Consider the following 22,774-nt stretch of genomic DNA (forward strand, 5'->3'; position numbering starts at 1 on the left):
AGGGGATGTGGGGGGCCCTTATAGCTGGAGGGGGCTGGTGCCATCTCCCCTTTTTGCGTAAGGCCTATAGGAAACGTAGGGGGGCCTTTGTAGCCGGGGGGGGCCAGGGCTCCCCCCCCCTCTTCGTATAAGGCCTATAGGAAATGTAGGGGGGCTGGGGCTCCCCCCTCCTGTAGCTGGGAGGCCTATAGGGGATGTGGGGGCCCCTGGTAGCTGGGGGCCGTGCGGGTTGTGGGGCGCCCTTGTAGGTGAGGCGTGGGCCTGTCCCTTCTGCCCTAGTTGTGGGGGGGACGTGCGGAGTGCTCTCATGGCTGTGGGGGTTGGGGGGCACAGAGGGGGTCGCGGCCCTCGTTGCAGCTGGGCTGCGTCCGTCGGTGTCCCCCCCTCCCCGGCTGCGGCCTGCGAGGAGCTGCCCCTTCCGCGTTCGGGGGGCGCGGGACGGGGGGTGCGGGGTTGTCCCCGTGTGCCTGGGGCGCAGGCGCAGCCTTCGGCGCAGATGCGGTGCGGCTGGCTGCCCTTCTGCTATAGGGGTACGTGGGGGACAGACGTGGCCGCCCTTCCCCAGGGTGTGAGGTAGGTACGGAGCCGCTGCTTTCCCCCCCTTGGGGAGGGAACGGCCTCGGGGTTGTCTTCTCCTGGCCCTGGGGCAGGTACCGCCCTGGGGAGGGTGCTTCTAGGGATGCCTTGTTTTTGGCGAGTCAGCATGGGGATTGATGGTGCTGTCTTTCGCTCGCAGGGAAGATGCAAGATGGGTGGAGGGTGCTATCCATCCCGTGTGGCTGCTCTTCTTGTGCCTTGCGGGTGCTCTGGGCCACTTGTGGAGTCTTCCTTTTTTCTGAAGGGACAGGCAAACGTGGTGGACGGGGTAGTTACAGGCCTTTTCCTTCTCCCTTGGTGAGGGATGCAGCTATGGAGCTGTTCCTTCTAGGGCGGAGATGATGTAAGGTTTGGGTTAAGGAGTAGTTATGCTGTGGAGGCCAACCAGATTTGAATGGGGCCGTTATGGAGTTCCTCATCCCCCTTGCTGGGAAGCCAGGTAATCATGGGACCTCGGGGTCTTGGGAGGGTGGTTACAGGAAGGAGCAGATGATGAGGAGGGGGATATATTGGTGATGTTCTGGAGCAGATCTAGAGCAAAGGACTGTCGTGGTGGTTTTAAGCTGAAGGTACATCCTGGAGAAGAGAAGGTTGGTGTTCTCACTGTGTTTCTCTCTAAATACAAGGGACGAGGGGGAAGGAATTGCTACGCAGAAAGCTGGGGCTGTGGACACGTCATAAATGTTCAGGAGTAAGGTGAGGTTTAGGAAGATCGTTAGAGCTAAATCTCCTGCTGTCAGGGCTGAGGAGTTCATCGCTGCTCCCAGTGACTTCTGCTCTGTCCAGCTAGGAGCCTCCTTTCCTGAAGCAGGGAGAAGGAGTAGGAAGGGAGCTGTTTCCATTGGGAGGGAGGACATTGAAGACCTTCCTGCCCTTGGTTAGGGATGGGAGCCTGTTCATCCGTTCTCCTTTAGCCATCAGTGGAGCATGTCTCTGCTGATGCCCAGGCCTCGGAGTTACTCTGATATGGCCCTGCCCCTCCTCACCACAGGGTTGTTTCAGTAGGAGCTGAGGTCTCCGAGCAGATGGAGCTGACCCAGCTTGGGTGCTCCTTGTTTTCCCTGTCACTGGCCAGGGCCTTGCTACCTTCAGCTTTCCTTAGCTACGGCTGCTGTCCAAAGGGAGCCCTGGAGCGTACGTCTGCCTGCGTATGGAGTCTTTCCCTCGTAACCCAGGTGAGAAGGGCATCTAGAAATTTGGGTTCCAGTTCAGCAACCTCATGCTTACCCTTGTGAGAAGCTGGACCAGCAAGATAGCCATGGTGGCGCTCTCCCTGCTGTCATATCTTTGCCCTCATCTTCAAGGTCTTTGGAACAAGATAGTCCGTTGAGCAACTGTGGGGTAGACCCAGCCTTCGTGGCTTGATTCTGGTGACGCGCTGATGGGCAAAGGGCCCGAGTGTTTCGTTAAGGCCAGAATTTCCCGTAGCGACTGTCCTTAGGAGGTCTGGCAGCCACGTAGGAAGCGCCACCCAGCTGCAGCGTACACAGAGATGTGATTTCAGGGGTGTCTGCGCTAGGGCAGCCTGGACCCGTTGCTACCGATTCCGATGCTCGTTGCGTAAGTGCAGGCTTCAGCACTGCTGCTGCTGCTTCTGCTGTGGGAGCCGTAGCCTAGATTTATTCGTTAGCTGCATTTGCTCTCAGCGGTGTAGAGCAGAACCTGAATCTTCTGTGGTTTGTTGTAAAACCTGAGGCCAGTCGCTTGCCCGAGTCCTGTTGGTTTAAGGAATGACACAGGCTGAACTCTGATCTCTGGCGTGTTGACCTGCGCGGCTTTATCAGAGCACGGCATCCTTTGAAACCGAGACAACTCCGAGCATGAAAGATCCATAAATCTTTTGGCTGCAGAGGCCAATAACTGAATCCTTGGGGAAAGCCTCTGATGACTAATTTGTAAACAAGCTAAGCTGTAACTGCTGAACTCTTCACATTTGTAGAGTCGCTGTCCCTTCTGCGCTGTACGTCGGGGACTGTCCCACCGTGGTGGAAATTCTTTAATTTGCTTTCGGTGGCTTGTTTGCGCGAGCTTCTGCTGCGGCTGCCCTCGTTGCTGCCCTTGGATGGCTCCGGGATTTGACAAGATCTTGGACAGGGACCGGCGTGCCCCGCTTCAGATGTTGAACGGGTAGCTCTGCCCCCGGATGAGATTGGTATTAACCTCTTTGCCGGCTCCCGGGTTAATTCTGCACAGATTCTCCAGCGCGAATGCTTTTCTTGCTTAATTTTTTTTGCAACAGGGGAGGGATTGCTTGCGCCGCTCTGGCCAGCCAGGCTCGGGCTCGAGAGTGCCGAACCCCTGTAAGGGACGAGCGAACGTAGGGCAAAGCCCGTCTGCGGCCCCGGGGAGAAGCTTTGCAGGCTCCGTGTTGCGCAGCGTGTCCTTGAAGAGGTGAGCTGCTTCCTCCGCTCTCTGGAGGAACCGCCGAGCAGAGATTGGGGGTTACTGCTTGTTTTCCCCGGCAATAAGCAGACGTTTTGCGGCCCTTGGCGGGTTCAGTGCTTTGCCTCGGGGCCCCGCGTAACGTGGGCGCACCGGCGCTTTGGAGACGCAGGGCACCCGCGCGCGTGCGCATTTGGCGATGGCCGAAGCCGCTCTGCGCTTCCCGGGGAATGGCAAAGCGTGTTCGCTCTGCCTGTTTGGAAAGGTTCGGCTCCAAGCCACGCTGCTCCGAGCAGGCAGGGCGTTTTACGGGGAGCCCTCGGCGCCAAGCAAGAGGTGCTTGCGCCTCCCCCCCCCCCCCCCCCCCTCCGGCACCGTTGCTGTCTCCGTGCGGCCTCTGACATCACGTTACATCAGCGGGTGTGTTGCTCTGCAGTGATGGTGCCGTGTCATCCCCGGCGCCGTTATTCCCGCTGCAGAGCCGGGAAGGAGCGAGCTCGCGGGCCGAGTGGGTCCGGCTTGCAGAGACCCTCGCCCGGGGCAGAGACGCTGCCCCTTTGCGACAGCAGCCGAGAGCCGCCTTCCTCGTCTCGGGTGAACGTGGAATTGCAGGCTGGCGCCTTTTACCTGCCGATTCTGCCTTGCGTTTTAACGTCGCCTTAACGGGAGAAACCGAGTTTAGTGCTGCAACGGAATAAAATGGGCTCCTTTTATTTATTTTATTTTTTTCTTTTTCTTCCCCCCCCCCCTTTTTTTTTCTGGCTTTCTCCTGCATATCACGATCCAGGCTGTTATTAACCCCAACAGGGCTGTAAGATGCTGCTTCTCCGGGGAGGGCTGAACTGCCCGGCTGGCCGGTCCCTAGGGAGGCGTTAGGGCTAAGGCTACACGTCGCCCTTGAATCGCTGCAGGGCCGCCGCTGCCGCCGGGTGTGCAGAGTGCAAGGGTGCCTCGCGCTCGCCAAAGTTATCTGCGGTCTGTTTTCTCCATTTGCGTTTATAACCGGTGCTGGTTTGCAGGGAGGGGGGGGATGTTCTCCATTAGGATTCCCGCTGCTCGCCCTCTCCTCCTCCATCGTCTTCTCCTTCCCTCTCTTCCCCCCACCCCCACCGCAATGTACATTTTCTTCCTGTTCGCGTTTCGATCCCACCCTCTTCTCTTCCATCTGCTAAAACAATCGGCCTTTGCTGCTTCGCTGCCAGGCTTTAAACGCCGTCAGCGCCGGCCCGGGGAGCTCTGCTCCGGCTGGGATTGCTGGGCGGCGGGCGTTTGCGCTCCTCCGACCCCTCCTAGGCTTTCCGCACGCTCCAAAAGGTGATGCCCCATCCTCTCTGCTCGGATCACACTGCTGAGTGAAGGCAGGGTTTATTCGCACGTATATAGGTCAGAAACTGCCTTCGTATTTTAAAGCTGAAATTTCTGGTTGTTCCATGCAGTCGCTGCTAACACGGGAAGCGCATCGAGTGTTTGACCTCTCTGGCAGCAGAGACGACCTGGGACCCATCGCGGGGCAGGATCAGCTCTGGCCTCTTGCTCTTTGTAAGCTACTTATTTAAACCGAACCCCCCAAACCCTAACGAAAGCTGGTGCGTTGGTGCTGTCGTACGTGAGGAGCGTTAGCCACGGAGCCTGCGCGCAACGGCCTCCCCGAAATGCAAAGTTCGCAAGATCGGGCCGCCAGCTCTCTTCTAAAGGCGATGCCGCTTTTGGACCAAGCTTGCAAGGAGCTAGTCTGAAATCGGCTCCCCCGGCCCTATGGGCAAGGTAAATAACATTAAGCCTGTTTTAAATTGTGAAGTGTTGGGTTAGCTCGGAGTTTTACCCAGTTGGGTGAGGTTTTGGAGCCTTTGGTCTGTGTGAGATTGGGTGGGAAATCTAGATCTTGGCGAAGTTCAGAGAGGACAGGGATTCTTGGGGTCGTCTCCAGCACAAACTATCTGGAAAGCTGTTCCCGGGCTGCTCTCCGTAGGCATGCCCGGAGGACCTCCACCTGGGAAGCACGCTAATTATTCCCAATACCTGGAATAAAATCCCTCTTAATTCTGGGATTGCTGTTTCGGTCGCTTCCTTTGTGTGGACAAGCCGGGGTTTAAACCAGCCTCGTCCGACGTGGACTAAGGGTCATCAGCCCAGCAGGCCCCATGCCGGAGCTACCCGCTGGATTTTGGCCGAGTCGCAACCCAGGGACTTGGCTCTTCTGCTGCGTGACAGTGGCGTTAATGCCGCGGGGCGATCCGGACTCGTTAATCGAGCCGGTACGCGAGCGTTGAACTGGGAGCTGTCGGGTTTTGCTGAGGATTCGGCAGAAAGGTGCTTCCCGTGGTTCCTCGAGGGTTTGGAGCCTCGCGGCTCCACCATCCCTCTCCGGAGCGAGCGCCTTGGGAGCCTTTCCGTGCATCCGTGATCAGGCAAATCCCATCCCTTCCCTTTCTGATGAGCCCCTCCCTGCTCCCACTCCCAAAGGCAATTCCAGCAACTGCTGACATGGAAAAATTAATATTTTTAGTTTAGCTCCTTTCGGCACAGTTTAATAGCGGAAAGAAGGGGAATTAGTGTCATGTGACGGTTTCCTGTGGAGCACAGTATGGAAACCTCTGCCCGGGGTTTGAGGGAAGGTTTTTCTTTTCTTTCTCTGTTCCAGTCACATTCCCTCCTCGAGGCCTTTATCTCCATTTAAAAATTGAACAAAACCTGCGTGCCTTTTTTTCCCCCCTCCCACCCCCCCGTGACTTTTGCCACCTTCAGTAATAGATTTATTTCTTTTTTTTTTTCTGGCTGTGCCTTTGGTTCAGGAGGGAGGAGGAAGGGCTCGTCCTGCCCCGCTGCCTTGCTGCTTCTCCCCGAGCCTTGGACGAGCAGCGCTGTAGTAAGGAGGAAACCATCCCTTAGCGTCGGAGAGCAGGTCCGCTCCGGCGCGGTGCCCGCGACGCCGGCGGCTCCCGTCCCCCGGGGCTGCCGCGGGGGGAATTTAACCTTCAGTAAACCCTCGGCTGGGCCGGGCACTGAGCCGTCCCTGCGCGAGGCTCCGAATCCCGCCACAGAGCCGCAGCAAAACCCAGCGCGAGGGGCAGAGTCTCCCTTTTCCGGGAAGCACTGCGTGCCCGGAGAGGGACCCCGCTGCCGGCTCTCGGGGGCTTTCGGCACGCGGTCGCTCTGGGCCCCGTGCCGGCAGAGCCCATCGCTGCCTGCGGGTCCGCTCCGCCGCAGCCGAGCTCCCCGGGCCTTCGCGCAGCTCGCGTGTGCGCCTTGAATATTTCCACAAGTGCGTTTTCTATTTAAAAATATATATTTTAAAAAAAAAGAGTAACTCGATCCGATGAATGAATGAAAGTAGCCCGTGCCTTCAGCCCCCGTCCCGCTGCGGGCGTTGGGCGGCAGCAGCTGCCGGCGCTCTTCCGCTGCGAGAAGCGATCGAGCGGCCAGGGAACAAGGATCTCTGCTCGGAGAAGGCTCCGGCCGGGAATTTCTAGCATGGAGGAATTAGCAGCAGGTCTCTTTACTGCTGTCTCATCCTCTGGAGCACCTCCCCCTTCCCGGGGCTGCTCCCCAGTACCTGCTCCCAGCCCCAGCCTCCCGCTGCTTTCCTCTTCCTCCCCCCTCCGCGCTCGGGGCCCTGCGTAGCCCGACGCTCCCGCCGGCCGCATCCGTCGGTACGGTGCTTCCAGGGCCCCCAGCACCGCGGGGTTGCTCCAAAAATGTTTAGCATTCCTGCCCGTAACGAGAAGCAGGCGACCCGTTTCTCCCCCACCGAAACGCAGCATCGTTTGGGGGCCGCCGGCTCCCCCGGGCCGCGGGGTCGGTGCGGAAGCACGCGGGGCTCGTGCGTCCGGGCTTTGGGCTCCTTCCGAAGGCCCCGCTGACCCTGGCCTTGGAGAAGGAGCGGTGGCCGGCGCTGGCTAGTCCCCTCTCTTGGGAGGGCTTCCCTCCGGGAAGGGATGGAGACAGATGGGAGACGGAGCAACAGGTGACCGGGAAGGGTCCTGAGCCCTCGGGACAGCTCCGCGCGGGAGAAGGGGCACCGTCGGCTCCCCCCCCCGACGCCGGAGGCTCCTCGGAGCAGATCCAGGACCGGGGCGGGCGCTGGCTCCTGCCGCTCCGGCTTCGTTTGGGGAGCGGAGCGGGGCCGCCGGGGAGCCGCGTCCCGCCGCCGGGGGTTTCTTTTCGAACCCCCTGTTCGTTCCGTTGCCATGAGAACCGTTGCCACCGCGCCGGAGGGAACGCGAAGCGGAGACGGGAGGCTGCGGCGGCGGCCGGCGGGGACTCGGCCTGCTCCCGCTTGCCGTGTTTGGGAGCCGATCTCCGCGTCGGGCTGCGCTTCCCATGGCCCAGGTCAGTCGGTCCGGCTGGCCGGGCCCGGCTAAAAGCAATCCCCGTCCCTGCCGCGGCGATCCCTGTCCTTAAAGCATCGGGCGTAAGAGGAACGGCGCCGCTTTCTCGCCGCTTGGAGCGGTGCCGGGAGCGTTAGCCATCTCCCTCCCCTCTTTTCTCCCTCGGGCTTCCAAAATTTCCTTGCTCGCCAGACCTAGCGTGCGGCGTTTCCAGGCTTCCCGTGGGCAAGCGGCCTTTTTTTTTTTTTTTTCCTTTTTTTTTGGAGCTTGCAGACGTTAATGAGGGGGCAGAAAAATGCCTGAAACTTCCGCGGCAAAATCCTACGGGGCTCCTTTGCTTTCCGCTCCCGGAGTTTGGGTGGAGCCGCCGGGCCGCAGCAGCGGATGCTCCTGGCTCGCTCCGAGGTGGTTTCCAGCTCGACGTTTTTCGCGAGGGAGTTAGCTGGAGAGGCGACCCCGCGGGCAAGGTTATTTTGCTGGCGACCTGCGAGAGTTGGGGGGGTTGATGCTTGCTAATATTAGTGATGCAAAAACAAAAAAAAGGAAAGAAAAAGCACGCGCCGTGCTGGGTCACAAGCCACGGTGGGGGGTTTTGCTCGGCTTGAGCCGTTCACGAATCGCTTTAAGCAGCGCGCTGAGAGTTTGCGACCGGTTTGACTTAAAGAATGTGATTTTTTCCCATCCGAATTGAACAATACGCGGCTTTTCTCAGGGGGATGAACCTGCCTCCGAAAAAACGCGACTCCTCGTTGGCTTCGGTTGGGATTGGGAGGCTGCTTTCCTGGCTAGGGGTTGGGGGGCTCTGGGACTCGGGCGTGCGCGTGCCGGCCCCGCCGGAGCGGCGTCTGCCGGGCAAAAGCCAGGGAGAGGCCGGGCTCCGCAGGCTGCTCGGTGCTGCGTTGAGCGACAGGAACCAACCTACTTCTTAAAGCATTAATAATGCAAACTGCTCGCCAGGCTTCTCTCTTAAGGGTCTGCAGGAAAACTGTTCTCCAGTGGCTCTCTCAGGATACCTGGATTTTACCTTGGATTTAGTTATAGCCCTTAGCTTAGGTCCTGCGGGTCACAGAGCTTTCCTGGATCTCTCGTTCCGAGACGGAGGATCCTTTCCAGTTCGCTGCTGCCCCAAACGTTGCCGTGTTTATTCTTAAATGCGACGTTAAGGCTTGCTGCGTTGTGGTCGAGCGCTGTTGAAAACGATTTGTCACCGGTGCCTCGGGCAGCCTCTCTTGGGGTCTTCCAGGCTGGTGCCCTTTCCAAAGCTGGCTCCTCCTGGGCTGCGAACGCTCCGGAGATGGGAGAGCTGGCTGCACCGGAGCCTGCCTGACCCTGGTGCTGGGATGAGAAGAGAAAGCAAGCATAGGCTTGGTCCTTGGGGGGTCACCGACTTTCCCCGTGTGCCCCCAGGTACCCGGGAAGCCCCCGTGGGGCTGGCGCGGGAAACCTCGCGGCAAACCGCTCGCTCCTTCCCGCTCTCCGGCTCTCCATGCGAGCCCCAGCCCAATGGATGCGGTCGCCAGCGCCAGCCTCAAGAGGAAGTTCGAGGACGTGGACGTGGGCTCTCCCGGCTCCAACTCGGACGATGAGATCTCCAACAGCGACAGCGCGGACAGCTGCGACAGCGTCAACCCCCCCAGCTCCGCCGGCTTCATACGTGAGTGGCCGAGCGGGGGGCCGGGGCGCCGCTCGCCTGCCCGCGCGGCGTCTGTTGCGGTTAAAACGAGGCACGAGGACTTGTCTCCGCGTGACTCCGGTTTTCCTCGCCACCTGTGTCCCCTTGCAACCTGCTCGGGGTCGCGTTCGGAGGCCCGCTCGCCGATCCGGTGACTACGGGTCGTGCCAGCCCCTGGGAAGGCAGGGAAACCTCAGATATTCGTCGTTTCGCTGTCGTCCAAGGTCCTACCCTTTTCTCGGTGGTCTCCTTCCGAAATATTTTGATGTCCCAGTGGGGTGACGTTGGCGCTCTGTAACAGCGCCCGAATTCACAGGCCGCGTCTAGACGGCGCGGGAGGTGGGATGGGGCAACGCCATCCGCTCCTCGGGGCCGGCGCATCCAGAGGGCTCGGCTGGGAGTTTGGGACGGGGTCCTCTCGCCCTAACGTATCCCCTTGGGCTTTTCCCCTCCCTCCCCGCAGCCACTTCCATCCTGAAGCGGCAGAAGCAGCTGCGCCGGAAGAACGTGCGCTTCGACCAGGTGACCGTGTACTACTTCGCCCGCCGCCAGGGCTTCACCAGCGTGCCCAGCCAGGGCGGCAGCTCCCTGGGCATGGCGCAGCGCCACAACTCCGTCCGCAGGTACACGCTCTGCGAGTTCGCTCAGGAGCAGGAGGTGAATCACCGGGAAATCCTCCGGGAGCACCTCAAGGAAGAGAAGCTCCACGCCAAAAAGATGAAGGTACCGCCGAGGGGGCGCCGCCGGCCCGGGGCAGCGTCAGCCGCTTCGCGGGGTGGTCGCGAAATCTGGCAGCTGGAAAACGCCCTCCCAGGCTTGGGCAGAGTTTAGTCGCAGGCCGAGCAGGAGAGAGATCTAGTCCTGGCCTTTGGGCACCAACTGGGACAGCTTTACTGGAGTCTGTTCGTTCCTTTTTCCTTTTTTTCCTTTTTTTCTTTCCCCAATCTCTCTCTTTTTGTCGCTGCCCGCGTGCCGTGCCCGCCCGGCTCGGAGTGCCCGCGGCGCCGCTCCGATCGCGGCTGCCTCACCGGAGATCTCCGGCGAAACCCCTCCGGGTCGTCGCTCTGCGATCCCGGCCTGGGAGGAGGCAGCAAGGTTGCGTCTGGGGACGGGGGGAGCTCTGGGGTGGCGCTGCCTGTTTTCCGAGCGGTCCCGACTCCAGGTGCCCGGCGTTCGCCCTTGGGCGTTGCCTGGAGCCGGGGCTTTGCTCAGCCTGGATGCGCTTGGCTGCAAAGCTCGGCTGCAAAGCTCGTCTTTAATCAGGCTGCGGCTGTCATGGCAACCCGCTTGGCAAAGGGACGCGAATCCAGCCGGCCGCCTCGCTGCTGGGATTTGGGCTTTTTTTTTTTTTTTAATATAGGCCTCCGCAGCGGCTCCTCGCGCTGCTGCCGACGGAGCCGTGTGAGCCGGGGCGAGAGGCGGCCCTCGCGGCTGGATTTTGGTGGGCCCGGCCGAGCCGGGGAGCAGGGAGAGGGCGGAACCGGCGGTCCGCGAAAGCGCTACCGCTGTCAGAGAGCCGGTGGGCTCATCGCTGGGAGATTTAACTAGGTGGTTTTTTTTGAAGCGTTGGTTTTTTGGAGGTTTGTTTGCTTTTTGGTTTTTTTTTCCTCCTTTTTCCTGACGTAGAGCTTTGGGCTGTAGCTTGCCGCTACCCCGAGGGGCTCCGTTTTGGGGTGCGCCCGGGTTGGCGGCGTGGGAGACAGGGAGCGCAGAGATGGGCGCCGGAGGGCTGGTGAGCAGAGCAGCCGGCTCGGCAGAGGCTCCCCGTGTGTCCTCGCGGCCCCGCTTCAGGCCAGGGACTTGCGTTCCTGGAGTGCGAACGTGGGGGCAGCGTGGGGAGGAAGGGACAGAGCTTAAGGCACCTTCCCGCACCCGGATATGTTTTTCCGTGGGAGCTGGATCCGGACCCTTTGTCGCGTTTGAACCTCGTTTCGATTGGGGGCCGCGAGGATGCTCCGCAGCCCGTAGCCGTGCTGCCGCTGCTCCGCTCCGCTCCTCTCCCGGGGCCCTGGTATTTTAGGAAACGGTGACCTGCTTTTATCTTGCCGTTCGCAGGGCGCCGTAACGGAGGGAAGACAGCAGAGGGACTCTCTGCTCGGAGCTCTTTTCCTTCCCCCCCTCCCAAACCCCTTCTCCTGTAAACTGCTGTGAGCCCCAGCGTGGCTGGAGGCTGGTCGCGCGGCGGGGACAGCGCGGTCCTTCCCGCGGGATCCTTCCCGTGGGATCCTTCCCGCGGGCTCTGCAACGCGACGGGGCTCGGCCGCCTCGCGGCCCCGCTCGTCGAAGCGAGGTCTTCGCCCCTCGGCCTTGGGGATGAAGGAAGGCTCCAAAGCGGCCGCGTCGGAGGGCGGGTGGGCGGTTGGGGACGGTGTCGTTGCCCCCTGAGGGAAGCAGGAGACAGACGGAGGGACGTTCTCCTCCACAGCATCTGAATCGTCCCTCTCGTGCCGCGTCGCCGGGGGCGGGCAGCCCCCCGGCAGAGCTGGGGCCCAGGCGGGCGCTAACTCTGCCCCACTGCCCCACAGCTCACCAAGAACGGCACCGTCGAGTCCGAGGAGGCAGACGGCCTCACGCTGGAGGACGTGTCGGACGACGACATCGATGTGGAGAACGTGGAAGTAGACGACTACTTCTTCCTGCAGCCGCTGCCCACCAAGCGGCGCCGGGCCCTGCTCCGAGCCTCCGGCGTCCACCGCATCGACGCTGAGGAGAAGCAGGAGTTGCGGGCCATCCGCCTGTCGCGGGAGGAGTGCGGCTGCGACTGTCGCCTGTACTGCGATCCGGAGGCCTGCGCCTGCAGCCAGGCGGGGATCAAATGCCAGGTGAGTTGGGACGGCACCGGAGAGCGTTGAAGCTTGGCCTGGCGGCTGCCAGACTCCATCAAGCCTCATCCTCCTGGCCGGGCTAGTCGCAGCTTTGGTGCCGGCGTGCTCAGACTCTCCTTGGGGTCTTCCTGGCACCCAGCTTGCAGGAAGGGGTTGAGAAGGGATCGGAGGAGAGAGACCTGCAGCTCTCGTCTTTCTCTGGAGGCCACCCTTGGGCACGGTGGTCCAGAAAACGCAGAGGGCAGATGTCCCCCTCGTGCATGCTCCTCCTGATGAAGGCATGAGCGCGTGGGTCCTCGTGCTGCCATCCCTCTGCTGCAACATCTCCCGTCTCCCTCCCTGCCAGGTGGATCGCATGTCCTTCCCCTGCGGCTGCTCCAGGGACGGCTGCGGGAACATGGCCGGCCGGATCGAATTCAATCCCATCCGGGTGCGGACTCACTACCTCCACACCATCATGAAACTGGAGCTGGAGAACAAGCGCCAAGGCGCGCGGCCCCAGGCCCCGGAAGAGGAGTCCGCTCACGGCTCCGGCAGCGACTGGCTGGGCACGCAGTCTTCGGAGACGCAGGACTTCCAGGAGTTCATGGCGGAGAACGAGACGGCCGTCATGCACCTGCAGACGGCGGAGGAGCTGGAGAGGCTCAAGGCTGAAGAAGACTCCAGCAACGGCTCCAGCGTGGAGAGCCTGGGCGTTTGCATCCTCGAGGAACCTCTGGCCGTGCCCGAGGGCTTGTGCCCAGGCCTCAGCGCTCCGATCCTCATCCAAGCCCAGCTCCCCCCGGGCTCATCCGTCCTGTGCTTCACGGACAGCCCGGAGCAGGCGACCTCGGCGGCGGGCGACCAGCCCTACTTGAACAATGCGCCCGTGGTCTACTACCAAGTGGAGCAGAGGTCCGTGCTGGGAGCGAAGGGCGAGAGCGGCGCGGAGGAGCTGCAGGCGCCCTCCTCGTACGCGAGCGAGAAGGATCTCGGCATCATCTCCGTCCCCGTGGCCTCGCTGGTGACTTGCAGCCGCGCCGCGGCTCCGGGCAAGGGCGAAGCAGCCAAAGTCACTGCCTTGTCCTCGGAGGCTCCTCCGTCTCCTGAGAGCCGCCGAGCGGCGGCCGCTCCTCCCTTCTGCACAAACTCTCCGTGCCCCGAGCCGGAGCCGGCGCCGGAGCGAGCCTGCGAGCTGCCCTCCGCGGAGGAGCGGGCTCTGGGGTCCGCCCTGGCCGTGTGACCAGCCCTGGGACCGTCGGTGCTCCTTGCTCCACTCTCTATTTATTGACGATATTTTATGGAGCGGCACCGGCCGCTCGAGGTTATTTAATTGCGGGGGGTGGGGGGAGAGCGGGGGCTGCTCTGTACAGACAATTTTAAACGAATCTCGAGGCTACGGGTGAAGGCGGCTCCTCGTGTTTAAGGCTGGAAGTACCGGAGCGGGAGCCGGCCGGCCGGGCAGCTCTTCCCCAGGGACCGCGCCATGCGATTACATCTCCTAGAAGCAATAGCGCGAAGCCGCCTCTCGCTCTCATCCCTCCCCGCTTCCAGCACCGGCTCTCAACCGCGTTCGCCTGGCGGTGTCTCCGTCTCCATCCCGCTTCTCGCCCCAGGCAAAGCTGCCGACGCTCCTGCGGGTGCGTCCGCCGGGACGCCTCGTCCGCGCGGTCCTCGGCTCTCCGTTCCGCCTCTCCCTCGCCCACGAGGGACGGTTTTCCCCAGCCCAGCTGTCATCCGCGATCGCCCGGTCGCTCTCCGCATGCCGCCATCCTCCAGAAACGCCCCTGACCTGGAACCTCTTGCTTCTCACGGTAGCTTTTTTCCCGGCGCGCTCCGCCGTCCTCCGCTCCCACTGCCCTGCCGGCTCTGCGGACGGGCTGGCAGCACCCTCGCCTTCCCGGTTTGCTTGGTTTTTTTTGTTTTTTTTTGTTTTAACAAACAAAGACTTTTTCTAACGTGCTGAATGTTTACCGGGCCGTGTCGCAAACCGGCGGCTCCAAGCGCTGCTGCAGCCCCTCCGCTCCGGCTCTGCCCCGCCGGCCGCCCCGGCAGGCTCCCGCCTCCTCGGCGAGGGCAAGGACGGGTTGGGAGAGCCAGCGGATGGCGATGCCGCCTGCAGCTTCGCACGCACACGCTAGCGATCTCCCTTTAATTGCACAAGAGGGGTGAGAACGTGGCCCACAAACTCTTCTAGAAAGCTTTTTTTTCTTTCTGTCTTTTTTTTTTTTCCTCTTTTTTTTTTTTAACCACCTAGTTGCTTTTAATAATAACCCGGTCCTGGCTTGATCTACGCTAGAGCGCGGGAGGATCCGACGTACTGGAACCGCAGCACCGGGCGGCTGCGTGAGGCCGGTTTTGAAGAATTCGACCCCTTCCTTGCCGAGACTGCGGCCGCAGCCCAGTCTGCGGGTGGACGATACGGTTGTGACGAAGAGCCCCACGTCCCGCGAGCGGGTTGGCGCGTCCCCGCGCTCCGGCCTCGAGCGACGGCCCCGGCAAATGCGGACTTCAGGCTGCCGCGGTTCCTGTCTTAACAGCAGTGTCGCCCCCCTGCCAGGCAGTAAAAGCACTTTTCGGCCTCCCGGGCGTTCCCGTTGGATCCTCGAGAGCTGCGGCGCGGACGTCTGCTTCGCCTCTTGCTGAAACCAGCTGCACCTAGTTGCATTTCTCTGCGCTGTATTTCAGGGTGGGGGGGGCAGGACCCGGCGAGACTGGTGCGGCGCTTCCGCGGGGAGCAAAACCCCCTTTGCCCCTCGCAAACGGTTTTAAGCTCGGCCCCGCGGTGCCGCCGGGACGGCGCCCTCGAGTCGGGCAGCGCGACGCACTCCGCGGGGCCGGGGAAGGTCCTGCCCCCGGGCCCGGCTCCGCCGCGCTGCACGGACCCCGCTCTTGCTCCAGCCTGAACCATCTGACCAACGGCCCCTGGCCCAAGGGAAGCGTCCGCCTGCCTCCCCCACGGTTACGGACTTGGACTGCGCTCCGGCCGAACGGGTTTCTCCAGTTGACGACACTTGACAGAGAAGGAGAAGTGACGACGGGGGGCGCGACGAGCCGCTGCCGCGCTCCGCGGGGCCGAGAAGGTTCTGTGCTGCGTGAAGCTTTTCCTGCGAGAGCCCTTCCCTGCTGCCCACGAGCTTCCTCCGCCGGAGGATCCAAATCCAATACAGCACCCCAGGCAGCCGCCCTCCCTTTTCCCTTGGAAACGCCGCCTTGGGCCTGCGGAGCTGCTAGCAGGAGCCCCCGCTCCGAAGGGAAGATGTCCCGTCGCACCATACCCAGCCCTGGAGAACGAGGGAAGAGAATTGGGGAAAAAACTCTGTTCTGAATAAGTGCTTTAATTGTCCTGGGTTGGTTTGGGGGTTTTGGTTTTGGTTTTGGTTTAAGGCTCTTCTTGTGCTTCTGTTTTTTGGCCTCTCGCCGCGGTCCAGGAGGCATCTGAGCCAGTTGCTTTGTCGGGAGGTATTTGGAAGCCCCTTTGCTGTCCCAGCCCTCGCTGCCGCAGCGAGCGGCGACAACAGGGCCTTTACGCGTGGCAAAACCAGCTCTTGCCACCCGCGTCGGCACCCATCCGCCCCCGGCTGGGGCCGAGCCCTGCAGGCCCCCGTGGCACCGTTCCCTGCTCCCGAGGGTCACGGAGGAAGAGCAGAGGCCAAAGTGCTCGTTTCCCACCTGCCCTCGGAGCTGCAGCTGTCGGGCTCGAGCCCGGGGCCTCAGCGCACCTTAACCGGCCGGGAACGCTCCTGTTCCGGCTCGCCCCGTGCAGCTTTTCCTCCTGAGCTTCTCACCCAGGCTTGCTCTTTCCCTGTTTCCTTTCTTCCTGCCTTAACGACCCAGCCTCGTCCCTCTCCGCAGCCCGGCGGCAGCCCGGACACAAGGGCCAAATTGGCGCTCACGGTTCAGTAGGAACGAGGCCGTATCGGCCGTTCGGCACCGGCCCAAGGAGGAGCCAGGGCTCCCCGCTCACCTCCGGGGCCGGCGCTGTGCCCCTTCCCATCGGGAGAGCCGGGATTTGCCGCAGCCGGGGGCGCTGGGGCTGCGGAGCTGCTCGCTGGGCCAGCAAGGGCGCTGGGTGCTGCTGCTGCTGGGGGCAACGGAGCGACTCCGCGCTGCGCCGTCACGACAGAGCAAATGGCGACACTTGAATAGGTTTAAGTCTTTGGGGTTTCTTTTTGTCTGTTCGTTCGTTTTTAATTAACTCGCTGTTCCCTTCCCATTTTTGTGTCCCGGCCCTCGGACACTACAGAAACAAATGAAGCCAGGTCAGGCGCCTCCCGCAAGGGCGGCAGCTCTCCGGGGAAGCCGAGGCCGGGCTGCTCGCCCTGAACCGACAGAATGAATCCTAAGTCGCTGTTTAGGATGGGTGCTTTCACAATAAGCAAAGAACTAATAGGATTTATTCTATTTTTACAAAGATAACTATGCTGTTAATAGTGCAATGAAAGTGCATTTCTGCCTTTTTTGTTTGTTTGTTTTTCAACATACTCACACTAATGCTGGTACTGCACTGGCTCCTACTAAGCGATTAGCTGTGTAATAAACCAAACAGCCCATCATCTCCTCTCTGGTGCTACTGAGCTGTTCCGGGAGCAGTGTTGCTATCACCCGTCCGAAAGCCAGTCGTTACCTGCTAGTTTCCGAGTTGTAACACTCTGGCACTAGCCTGGCTCCTCTTCCTATTTAAATAGTGACTCTGCTACTTCTAACTCTCCCCCGTCTCTCTCTCACACACACTGTATACAGGTGGCTTTTTTTTTTTTTCTTTTTTTCCAGTGTGAATCCAAAGCTTGTCAGGTCCTCTGCATTTTTTTTTTTTGGCCTTTTCCGTTCTTTTCATTGTGATAATGCTGTATTTAAAGAGAATATTTAAGTGTAAAAATAAAGAAATGCTCAAACTTGCACTGCGAGTCGATCTCATTTTAAAGGGCGTTAAAAACCACCTAGGTGAAACGCTCTCGCTGGGGTGAGGATCTCAAAGTCAAGAAAACTAAAGCAAAGGCACGTGGAAACTTCCAGCTGTTCAGCAGCACGAGCGCGGGCTCTAGGATTGCACCTCGGGCATTTGCTCTGGGTTAGGAGAAGGGCCGTCTTCTCCAAGAGGCGAGGGAGGACTTTAACAGTGGCCTGAAGCACAGGTAATGAATTTCTATTCTTTTTCCTAGTTTCTTTTCTGTTTATACCCTAATGCAGCTTAAAAAGCAAGAGAGGGGAAAGTTTCCAGGTGAGTGTGCTGCTTCCTCAGGTGGAAGAGCTGGTGGTGGGACAAGGAAGACATGGAGCAGGAGGCATACACAAACTCAAGGCATCCACTTCCTTTTGGCTTTAATAAAACATTTAACACTTAAAGCAGGTTCAAATTCACTCAACAGACGGACAGTTCTCATGCATTGACTGTGCTAGGTAAGACTAGGTGGCAAAAGGCTGCGTTTTTAATCCTTTAATACAACTTGCAGCCTTGGACACAGGGGAGCGTGCAGGGAGCTGCTGCCAGCCAGCCTCTTGCCCCCAAAGCCTTCCACGCTGAGCGGCTAGTGCAGCGCTAAACTCTAATTAGGCAGAACTTTAATCACTTCAGAGACTAACAAAGACCACGTCCTTAACTGAAGACACCAGTTCAGCATTTCCTAACGCAATCTGCGTCTGTGGCAGCGTTTCCGGCACGGGGGAACTGAGCCCCACCAGCCTTGGAAGCGGCAGGCTGCAGCCCGAGCCGGGTGCCCGCGCAGGCTGCGGGTTTGCTGCCGGCCTGCGCCTCCGTCCAGCAGCGAGGACGAGCCAGGCGCGAGGAGGCGACGCCAGCAGAGGGGCTTCCGGGAGGCCCAGAAGCACAGAACCTCCCGCCGCCAGGTAAGGTCGCTGTGGGGCAGCACAGGGTTTTGTGGTCCCGTCCTAACCCCTTAGGGAGATTTTTCTGTGTAAGACTGCTCAGTGGAGTAAACAAACCAAGTAATTCCTCTGTGAGAGCCCTGCCGGGGAATAGCGCAGCAAAACCCGAGCCGAACCGAGCCTGCTGTTACGAGTCACTAAGGGGAAGCTTGGAAAGGCAGAGGAGACGCCTGTTCTCCCCTGCAAAGGGTTGTATCTAAAGTGACGCAGCTTAAGAGTTGTAACAGCGAAGCCACCACCGCCCCCACGCGAGCTGTGTGCGATGGAGGGATGGCAGAGCCCGCGCTCAGCCCCGCAGCGTCGCCAACCTGCCCCACTGCCCCGAGAGCACATTCCTGCTGCCGAGGGGTCGGGCAGGGCAGCGGGAAAGCCGTGAGGTGGGCTCACCTCCGGCAGAGAAGGGAGCGAGTCCCGCGTTCGGCCGTGCGGCGGTGCTTTCGTGTGCGTGCGCGGACGCGAGGGAGCGCAGGGCCCTTCTCGCCGACTCCGGGCTGTCGTTCCGCACCGCAAAAAGGATCTCCGCTCCGTCAAAGCCAACAAGCGCCAGAGATGGGCTGGGATCAGGAGTCCGCGCGCAATGCCACAGGTGAGAGTTCGCAGCCGGGGACTCTGCTCTCATTCCTTGGCCCTGACGTAGTTGAGGGACAGTAAGACCATGCTGTTTGCCAAGAGAGAGGCCTCAGAAGCTGAAAAGACAAAAGCTGAGTCAGAGCAGCACCAGGAGGGAGGCAGAGCGCAGCAGAGGCCGCAAACAGCAGGATACAAACCAGGCAGCTTCAAACATGCTCATCCTGAGCTGCATCAGAAGCCGTGGGGCCCCTCTTTGCCCCTAATCCCCCCCCAAAGGAGCCGGCCTCGCTCTCCTGGGGGCTCTTTGCTCTGCTCCGGGGACCTGATTTCCCTCCCGCTCCTGTTTTGCTTCCCCTAGTCCTGCTGCAGCGCTCAAGTCTGCCACCGCGAGGTCTCATGCGACAGCAGCACCCAGGCGAGCGGCGCAGACGTCCCTGCCCAGCCGGTGTCCCCTGCCCAGCCGGCGTCCACCCCGCATAAACCTGCTCCCAAATACGCATCCCTCCGCAAGGGACGGGGCGCTCGGAGCCGTTCCCCTCGGGGCTGCAGCAGGTCTCCCCGGCACCGCCCGGTTCAGCGCCACCAGCCCAGCTCGGCCCGCGTTACCTTGCAGCCTGCAGGAGAGCCCCAGCCACCGCTCCAGCCACGCTCTGCACTCGGACGCGCTGAGGTGAGTGGAGTCCAGGCCGCGGAGGTAACAAGCCTACGGACCACAGCGGAGAATTAGCACAGACGCGTTCGGGCACGGCCGCTCCGGGTCCCGTGGGCCTCCCTAACGTCGAGGGTTACGCGCTGCGATCCTTCCTCGTCACCTCTTATAAAATAGGACGGATCAAACCGCTCCACGCTGCGCCGCGAAATAATCCTAGCAGAGCGTGCTCCCGGCAGGCAGCCTGCAGGGGGATGGTGCTGCCATTTGCCCCAGGCTCCCCCAAATCTGAGCGCTCCTTCACGCTCCCTGCGTGCCGAGTGCCAAGCCCTTCTGCAGAGAAACTGGAGGGAGACATTGCCAAGCCTCCTCGTTGCTATTTCTTTCGTGATCTCTCTCCCTGCTCGGAGACTTACTGGCGAGACAGCTAGCTGCAGCTGAACAGGGATATTTACTGGTCTGGTTCTGTCTCAGACACCAGGATAAACAGGATTTTGTAAAAGGCCCCAGCACAAAGTGCTTTCACACACAGCATTCATGCACAGGCTTCAGCAGGGCACGTGGGAGAGCTGCCCTCACCAGGGAGGCTGGGGCACTCGCAGCGATTTAACAGCGAGTCCTTGTTCCTCTCCCTCTCTGCAGAAAGGTCTGGTTTGAGGTGCCAGGCGCAGATAACGCCCCCACGGAGGAGGGAATCCCGCAGTTTGCGGCAGGCCCGGAGGAACGTGACCCGCCCCGACCCAGCAGCGCAGCTTCCGCTAGAGAGAAGCGAGCCGCCACTCGCAGCTCTGCGACCAACGGCGAGGGCCGGGACAACGCAGCCCCGCAGGGAGCCCTGCGCTTGCTACAGCACCCGGCGCCAAGCGAGCGAGGCGGCATCCTCACCGCTTTCAGCTCCTCCTCGGACAGCTCGCTCAGCCCCAGCCGCAGCATGGCCCGGTCCAGGTGCCGGATCTCCAAGACGTGGCTCCGCAGGCGATACCTCAGGAAAAAGGCCGGCAAATGAGGGGTCAGGAACAGGACGTGGCTTAGGGCTTTCTGAGGCAGAGAAGGAAAACAAGGACAAGGGCACAGTCTCAGGTGAACCCACACGATGCTACAAAGGTGTGAGCGGGGTGTCCAACCCATGCAGGCACAAATTTAAACCAGACAAAGCATCTCCGGTTCCATCCTTGTCCTGCACTTTGTTCCTCTTTAATCGTTCAGACAACCGCCCTGCCCGTACGGAAACCCCGAGCCGCCCCCGAGAGTTCTCATTCCACCCAAAACGGCAGCACGGCCCGGTGAGCGGAGCAGAGCGCGGGTGCCCGGAGGAACTAGCTCTGCTCTGAATCGAGCTGCTGGAGACGGGCGGCTGCGGCACGTTCAGGTTCGTGGGCAGGCTCAGACGCGGCCTGTGGTCTGACCAAGCCAGCGCACCGGGGACCTGCAGCGGAAGGGACGGTCAAACGGGCACCTAAAACGGGCGCCTCCACGTTCTCCGACCCGCTGGGAGGAGGAAGGCGGCACTCACCACGTGAGACACACGGAGCTTGTTCAGGCCCAAGGGAGACCCCGAAAACAAGCCTCTCACAGCGCAGAGTTCGGCCACGCGCGGTTGGGAACCTCGCTGCACCTGTGAGCGCCAAAATGTTTACTGTCACTGACAATCGGAGCCCTCCGTTCGTCCCGAGGGTGTTAATCACCACTAGATCCAAGCTAAGCTCAAACCAAGCTAAGGAACTGGGAATTAGCAGCCTAATTCCGGCAGCCTCAGGCTCTGAGGAGCTGGGCAGTTGCACCAGGCAACCAGCAGCACGCAAGCTCCTTAAAGCTAGCTCCGGGAGCCCTGCGGACACGTCGGATCAAGCCTATCCACCGCAATGCCCGGCACGCAGCCGGGTCCCGTCTCCACGGGATGCCACAGCACTGCTGTACGTGCCGAGCGGCGCGGCGGGCGAGACGGACGGGGGGTGGCGGCGGTGGCGTTTACCTTGGTGCAGAGCTCCTGCAGCTGTTCTCGCAGCCGCGGCTCCGGCAGGGACCGTGCTGCCAGAGCCAAGCTCTTCACCACGTCCGAATACGCTTCCCTCCGGATAGCGTGGTAAGCATCCAGGAACTCAACCTGTTGCTGCGGGGTCCAGAAGTAGCGGATCAGGAGTTGTCTCGGGAAGAAATACCTTGGAGAGAAGGAGCGACATGAGTTCAGAGAGGAGCCTCGCATGCGAGGAGGCACAGCCGAGCTGGGGCAATCGGATTTTGTTTTGAGGAGGAAAAGAGGCACCAGCAACGTCCTGCTCCGGGGCAGCTCGTCTCCCTCCAGCCTGAGTCGCACACATTTGCTTTCCAGCCCGAGGGCATGGCGAGCTCGTGCCCTTCAGGGAAGGTGCACTCGAGACAATCGGATGGCAGCCGTTCCCAGCCGGACATTCCCAGCTGTGGCTGATGGTCACGGAAAGGCTTGAAACAACGCAGGAATCTCTGCCCTCCGCTGTTTACACAGCGGGGCTCTCCTCAGCTCGCAGCTCGTAAAACCCAGCGAGCAGAATTTCGAAATCCAGGGACAGCCCGACTGGCTCGGGTGGCAGGACAGGCAGCAGGGAGGGAGAGGAACGTTCGAGGTGCTAGGGAGGCAGCCGGGAAGGAATTGTGCAATGAGGCCGCTTCTCCGGCCGCGTGCACGCAGGGCTGTTTACCACAGACGCGCACTCTACGGCCTAAAAACAATCTAGGGTCTAAAAACAATCCCACAAAAATCTAAGACACCAGATCTCTGTGGAGGACAGGACAGAAGGGAGAACTTGAATATATAAAGAAGGAAAGAAAGAAAAAAACAATCCTGACAGAGAACTGCAATGGCATTTAGTCTGCGCAGCGGGGGCAACGCATCTCTGCAGATAACAGATCGCTCTTTTTACACTTCCTCAATTCAGAAGCAATTAAAGAACTAAATTAGAGGGAGGGAAAAAAAAAAGCAAGCCTGGGAAACATGTTTTCTCTGAATTCGAATGCTACCTGAAGTGCTCCAAAAGCCAGGCTGCAGAGGCAGCTGTTCTGCAGCGAAAGACAGCTGAGAAAGGAGAAAAGGAAGGAGCCCAAAGATCAGCGCCGCTGCCGAAGCCCTGCGCTTACCGCTGAGTGACTGCCGGTCGTTACCCCACGAAAGCCCTGGTAGGGGAAAGTCAGCAATTTAAAGGCTCTATAAAGCTCATACTCACATCAGGACTATGACCAAGAAGTTGGCAAAAGGCGGAATGGCGATAATCCCGATAGGAATGGCCTTGATCAGGTCCCTGCGAAACTGCCTCAGAAATTAAAACAGACAATTAGGGTTTGACATCAAGTTAATGCAACTCCCTGAAAATTAACAGCTAGAGACGGGTTCTCCCGCCGCGCCCCACCTGTCTCAGCCTCTCCATCTCCCTGTAGGGAAGCTGATGAGAATTCAGTCTCTGACGGGACATTTTTAACTTGATCTTTCTTATTTCTTTTACTTCCCAAAACAGTGCCTGAATTCCTGCACAAACAGAGATGACATTCAGGCCCCTGCATCGCAGGTAAATAAACGATCAGAAGCAGCGCTGACAAGGTGATTTTTAGCCTTCGGGGAGATAAAAAGAGGGGAAGCAGCACGATCATCTCTGTTAGCTTGCTCTCGAGAAGCGAAAACCTCCTCTCTCGAACCCACCTTTTGTGAAAGTCGTGTACAACACGTAGAAGCGGGGGAACGTCCTCTCCAGAAACCTCTCGTATCTCCCATTGATGCGCTTAACTTTTGACACAAAGGCAGCGAGAAAGGCCTGCGAGCTCGCTTTGGCGGAGAGGCAGCGCACCAGGGGCCTGCAATGAAAGAAAAGACCCCCGTCAGCAGCCTTAGAGCTAAGCAAAGATTTTTCGTTATTTTGCG

The 22,774-nt window shown here is 60.3% G+C and overlaps 2 protein-coding genes across 10 annotated transcripts in view; one reads left to right on the top strand and one right to left on the bottom strand.

Annotated features, from left to right (window-relative positions):
• Positions 1–416: 416 nt before the first annotated feature.
• Positions 417–16,684, top strand: CSRNP2 (cysteine and serine rich nuclear protein 2). Of its 9 annotated transcripts, none has more exons than XM_026078241.1 (8): positions 1,681–2,749; positions 2,837–2,988; positions 3,767–3,954; positions 4,416–4,743; positions 8,715–8,961; positions 9,443–9,702; positions 11,505–11,801; positions 12,151–16,684. In XM_026078241.1, the coding sequence occupies exons 4-8, from the start codon at positions 4,735–4,737 to the stop codon at positions 13,024–13,026; spliced, it is 1,689 nt and encodes a 562-aa protein (XP_025934026.1). In that variant the 5' UTR covers positions 1,681–2,749; positions 2,837–2,988; positions 3,767–3,954; positions 4,416–4,734; the 3' UTR covers positions 13,027–16,684. The 9 variants fall into 9 exon arrangements, with proteins under 9 accessions (XP_025934023.1, XP_025934022.1, XP_025934026.1 ...); XM_026078239.1 differs by having other exon boundaries at positions 1,681–2,157; positions 2,537–2,749; positions 3,767–4,743; XM_026078242.1 differs by having other exon boundaries at positions 1,706–1,772; positions 1,902–2,749; positions 3,767–4,743.
• A 396-nt stretch (positions 16,685–17,080) lies between these two features.
• Positions 17,081–22,774, bottom strand: part of LETMD1 (LETM1 domain containing 1) — a 6,128-nt gene continuing 434 nt past the window's right edge. Inside the window, exons 2-9 of the mRNA XM_026078260.1 lie at positions 22,556–22,746; positions 22,269–22,384; positions 22,086–22,168; positions 20,861–21,047; positions 20,402–20,503; positions 19,774–19,926; positions 18,846–18,942; positions 17,081–18,355 (exon numbers count right to left, since the gene is read on the bottom strand). Of these exons, the coding sequence (XP_025934045.1) occupies positions 18,285–18,355; positions 18,846–18,942; positions 19,774–19,926; positions 20,402–20,503; positions 20,861–21,047; positions 22,086–22,168; positions 22,269–22,384; positions 22,556–22,746 (1,000 nt within the window). The 3' untranslated portion in view covers positions 17,081–18,284. The remainder of the gene's footprint in view (positions 18,356–18,845; positions 18,943–19,773; positions 19,927–20,401; positions 20,504–20,860; positions 21,048–22,085; positions 22,169–22,268; positions 22,385–22,555; positions 22,747–22,774) is intronic.

This window comes from Apteryx rowi, unplaced genomic scaffold (assembly GCF_003343035.1).
Source record: "Apteryx rowi isolate R43461 unplaced genomic scaffold, aptRow1 scaffold_475, whole genome shotgun sequence".
Lineage (NCBI taxonomy): Eukaryota > Metazoa > Chordata > Aves > Apterygiformes > Apterygidae > Apteryx > Apteryx rowi.

Bases quoted from the DNA above. Each gene is read 5' to 3' on its own strand.
- CSRNP2 (XM_026078237.1), top strand. From the start codon at position 1,623: ATGGAGCTGACCCAGCTTGGGTGCTCCTTGTTTTCCCTGTCACTGGCC. The intron at 8,962-9,442 runs GTGAGTGGCCGA...CCCTCCCCGCAG, and splicing joins CAGCTCCGCCGGCTTCATAC to CCACTTCCATCCTGAAGCGG. The intron at 11,802-12,150 runs GTGAGTTGGGAC...CCTCCCTGCCAG, and splicing joins AGGCGGGGATCAAATGCCAG to GTGGATCGCATGTCCTTCCC.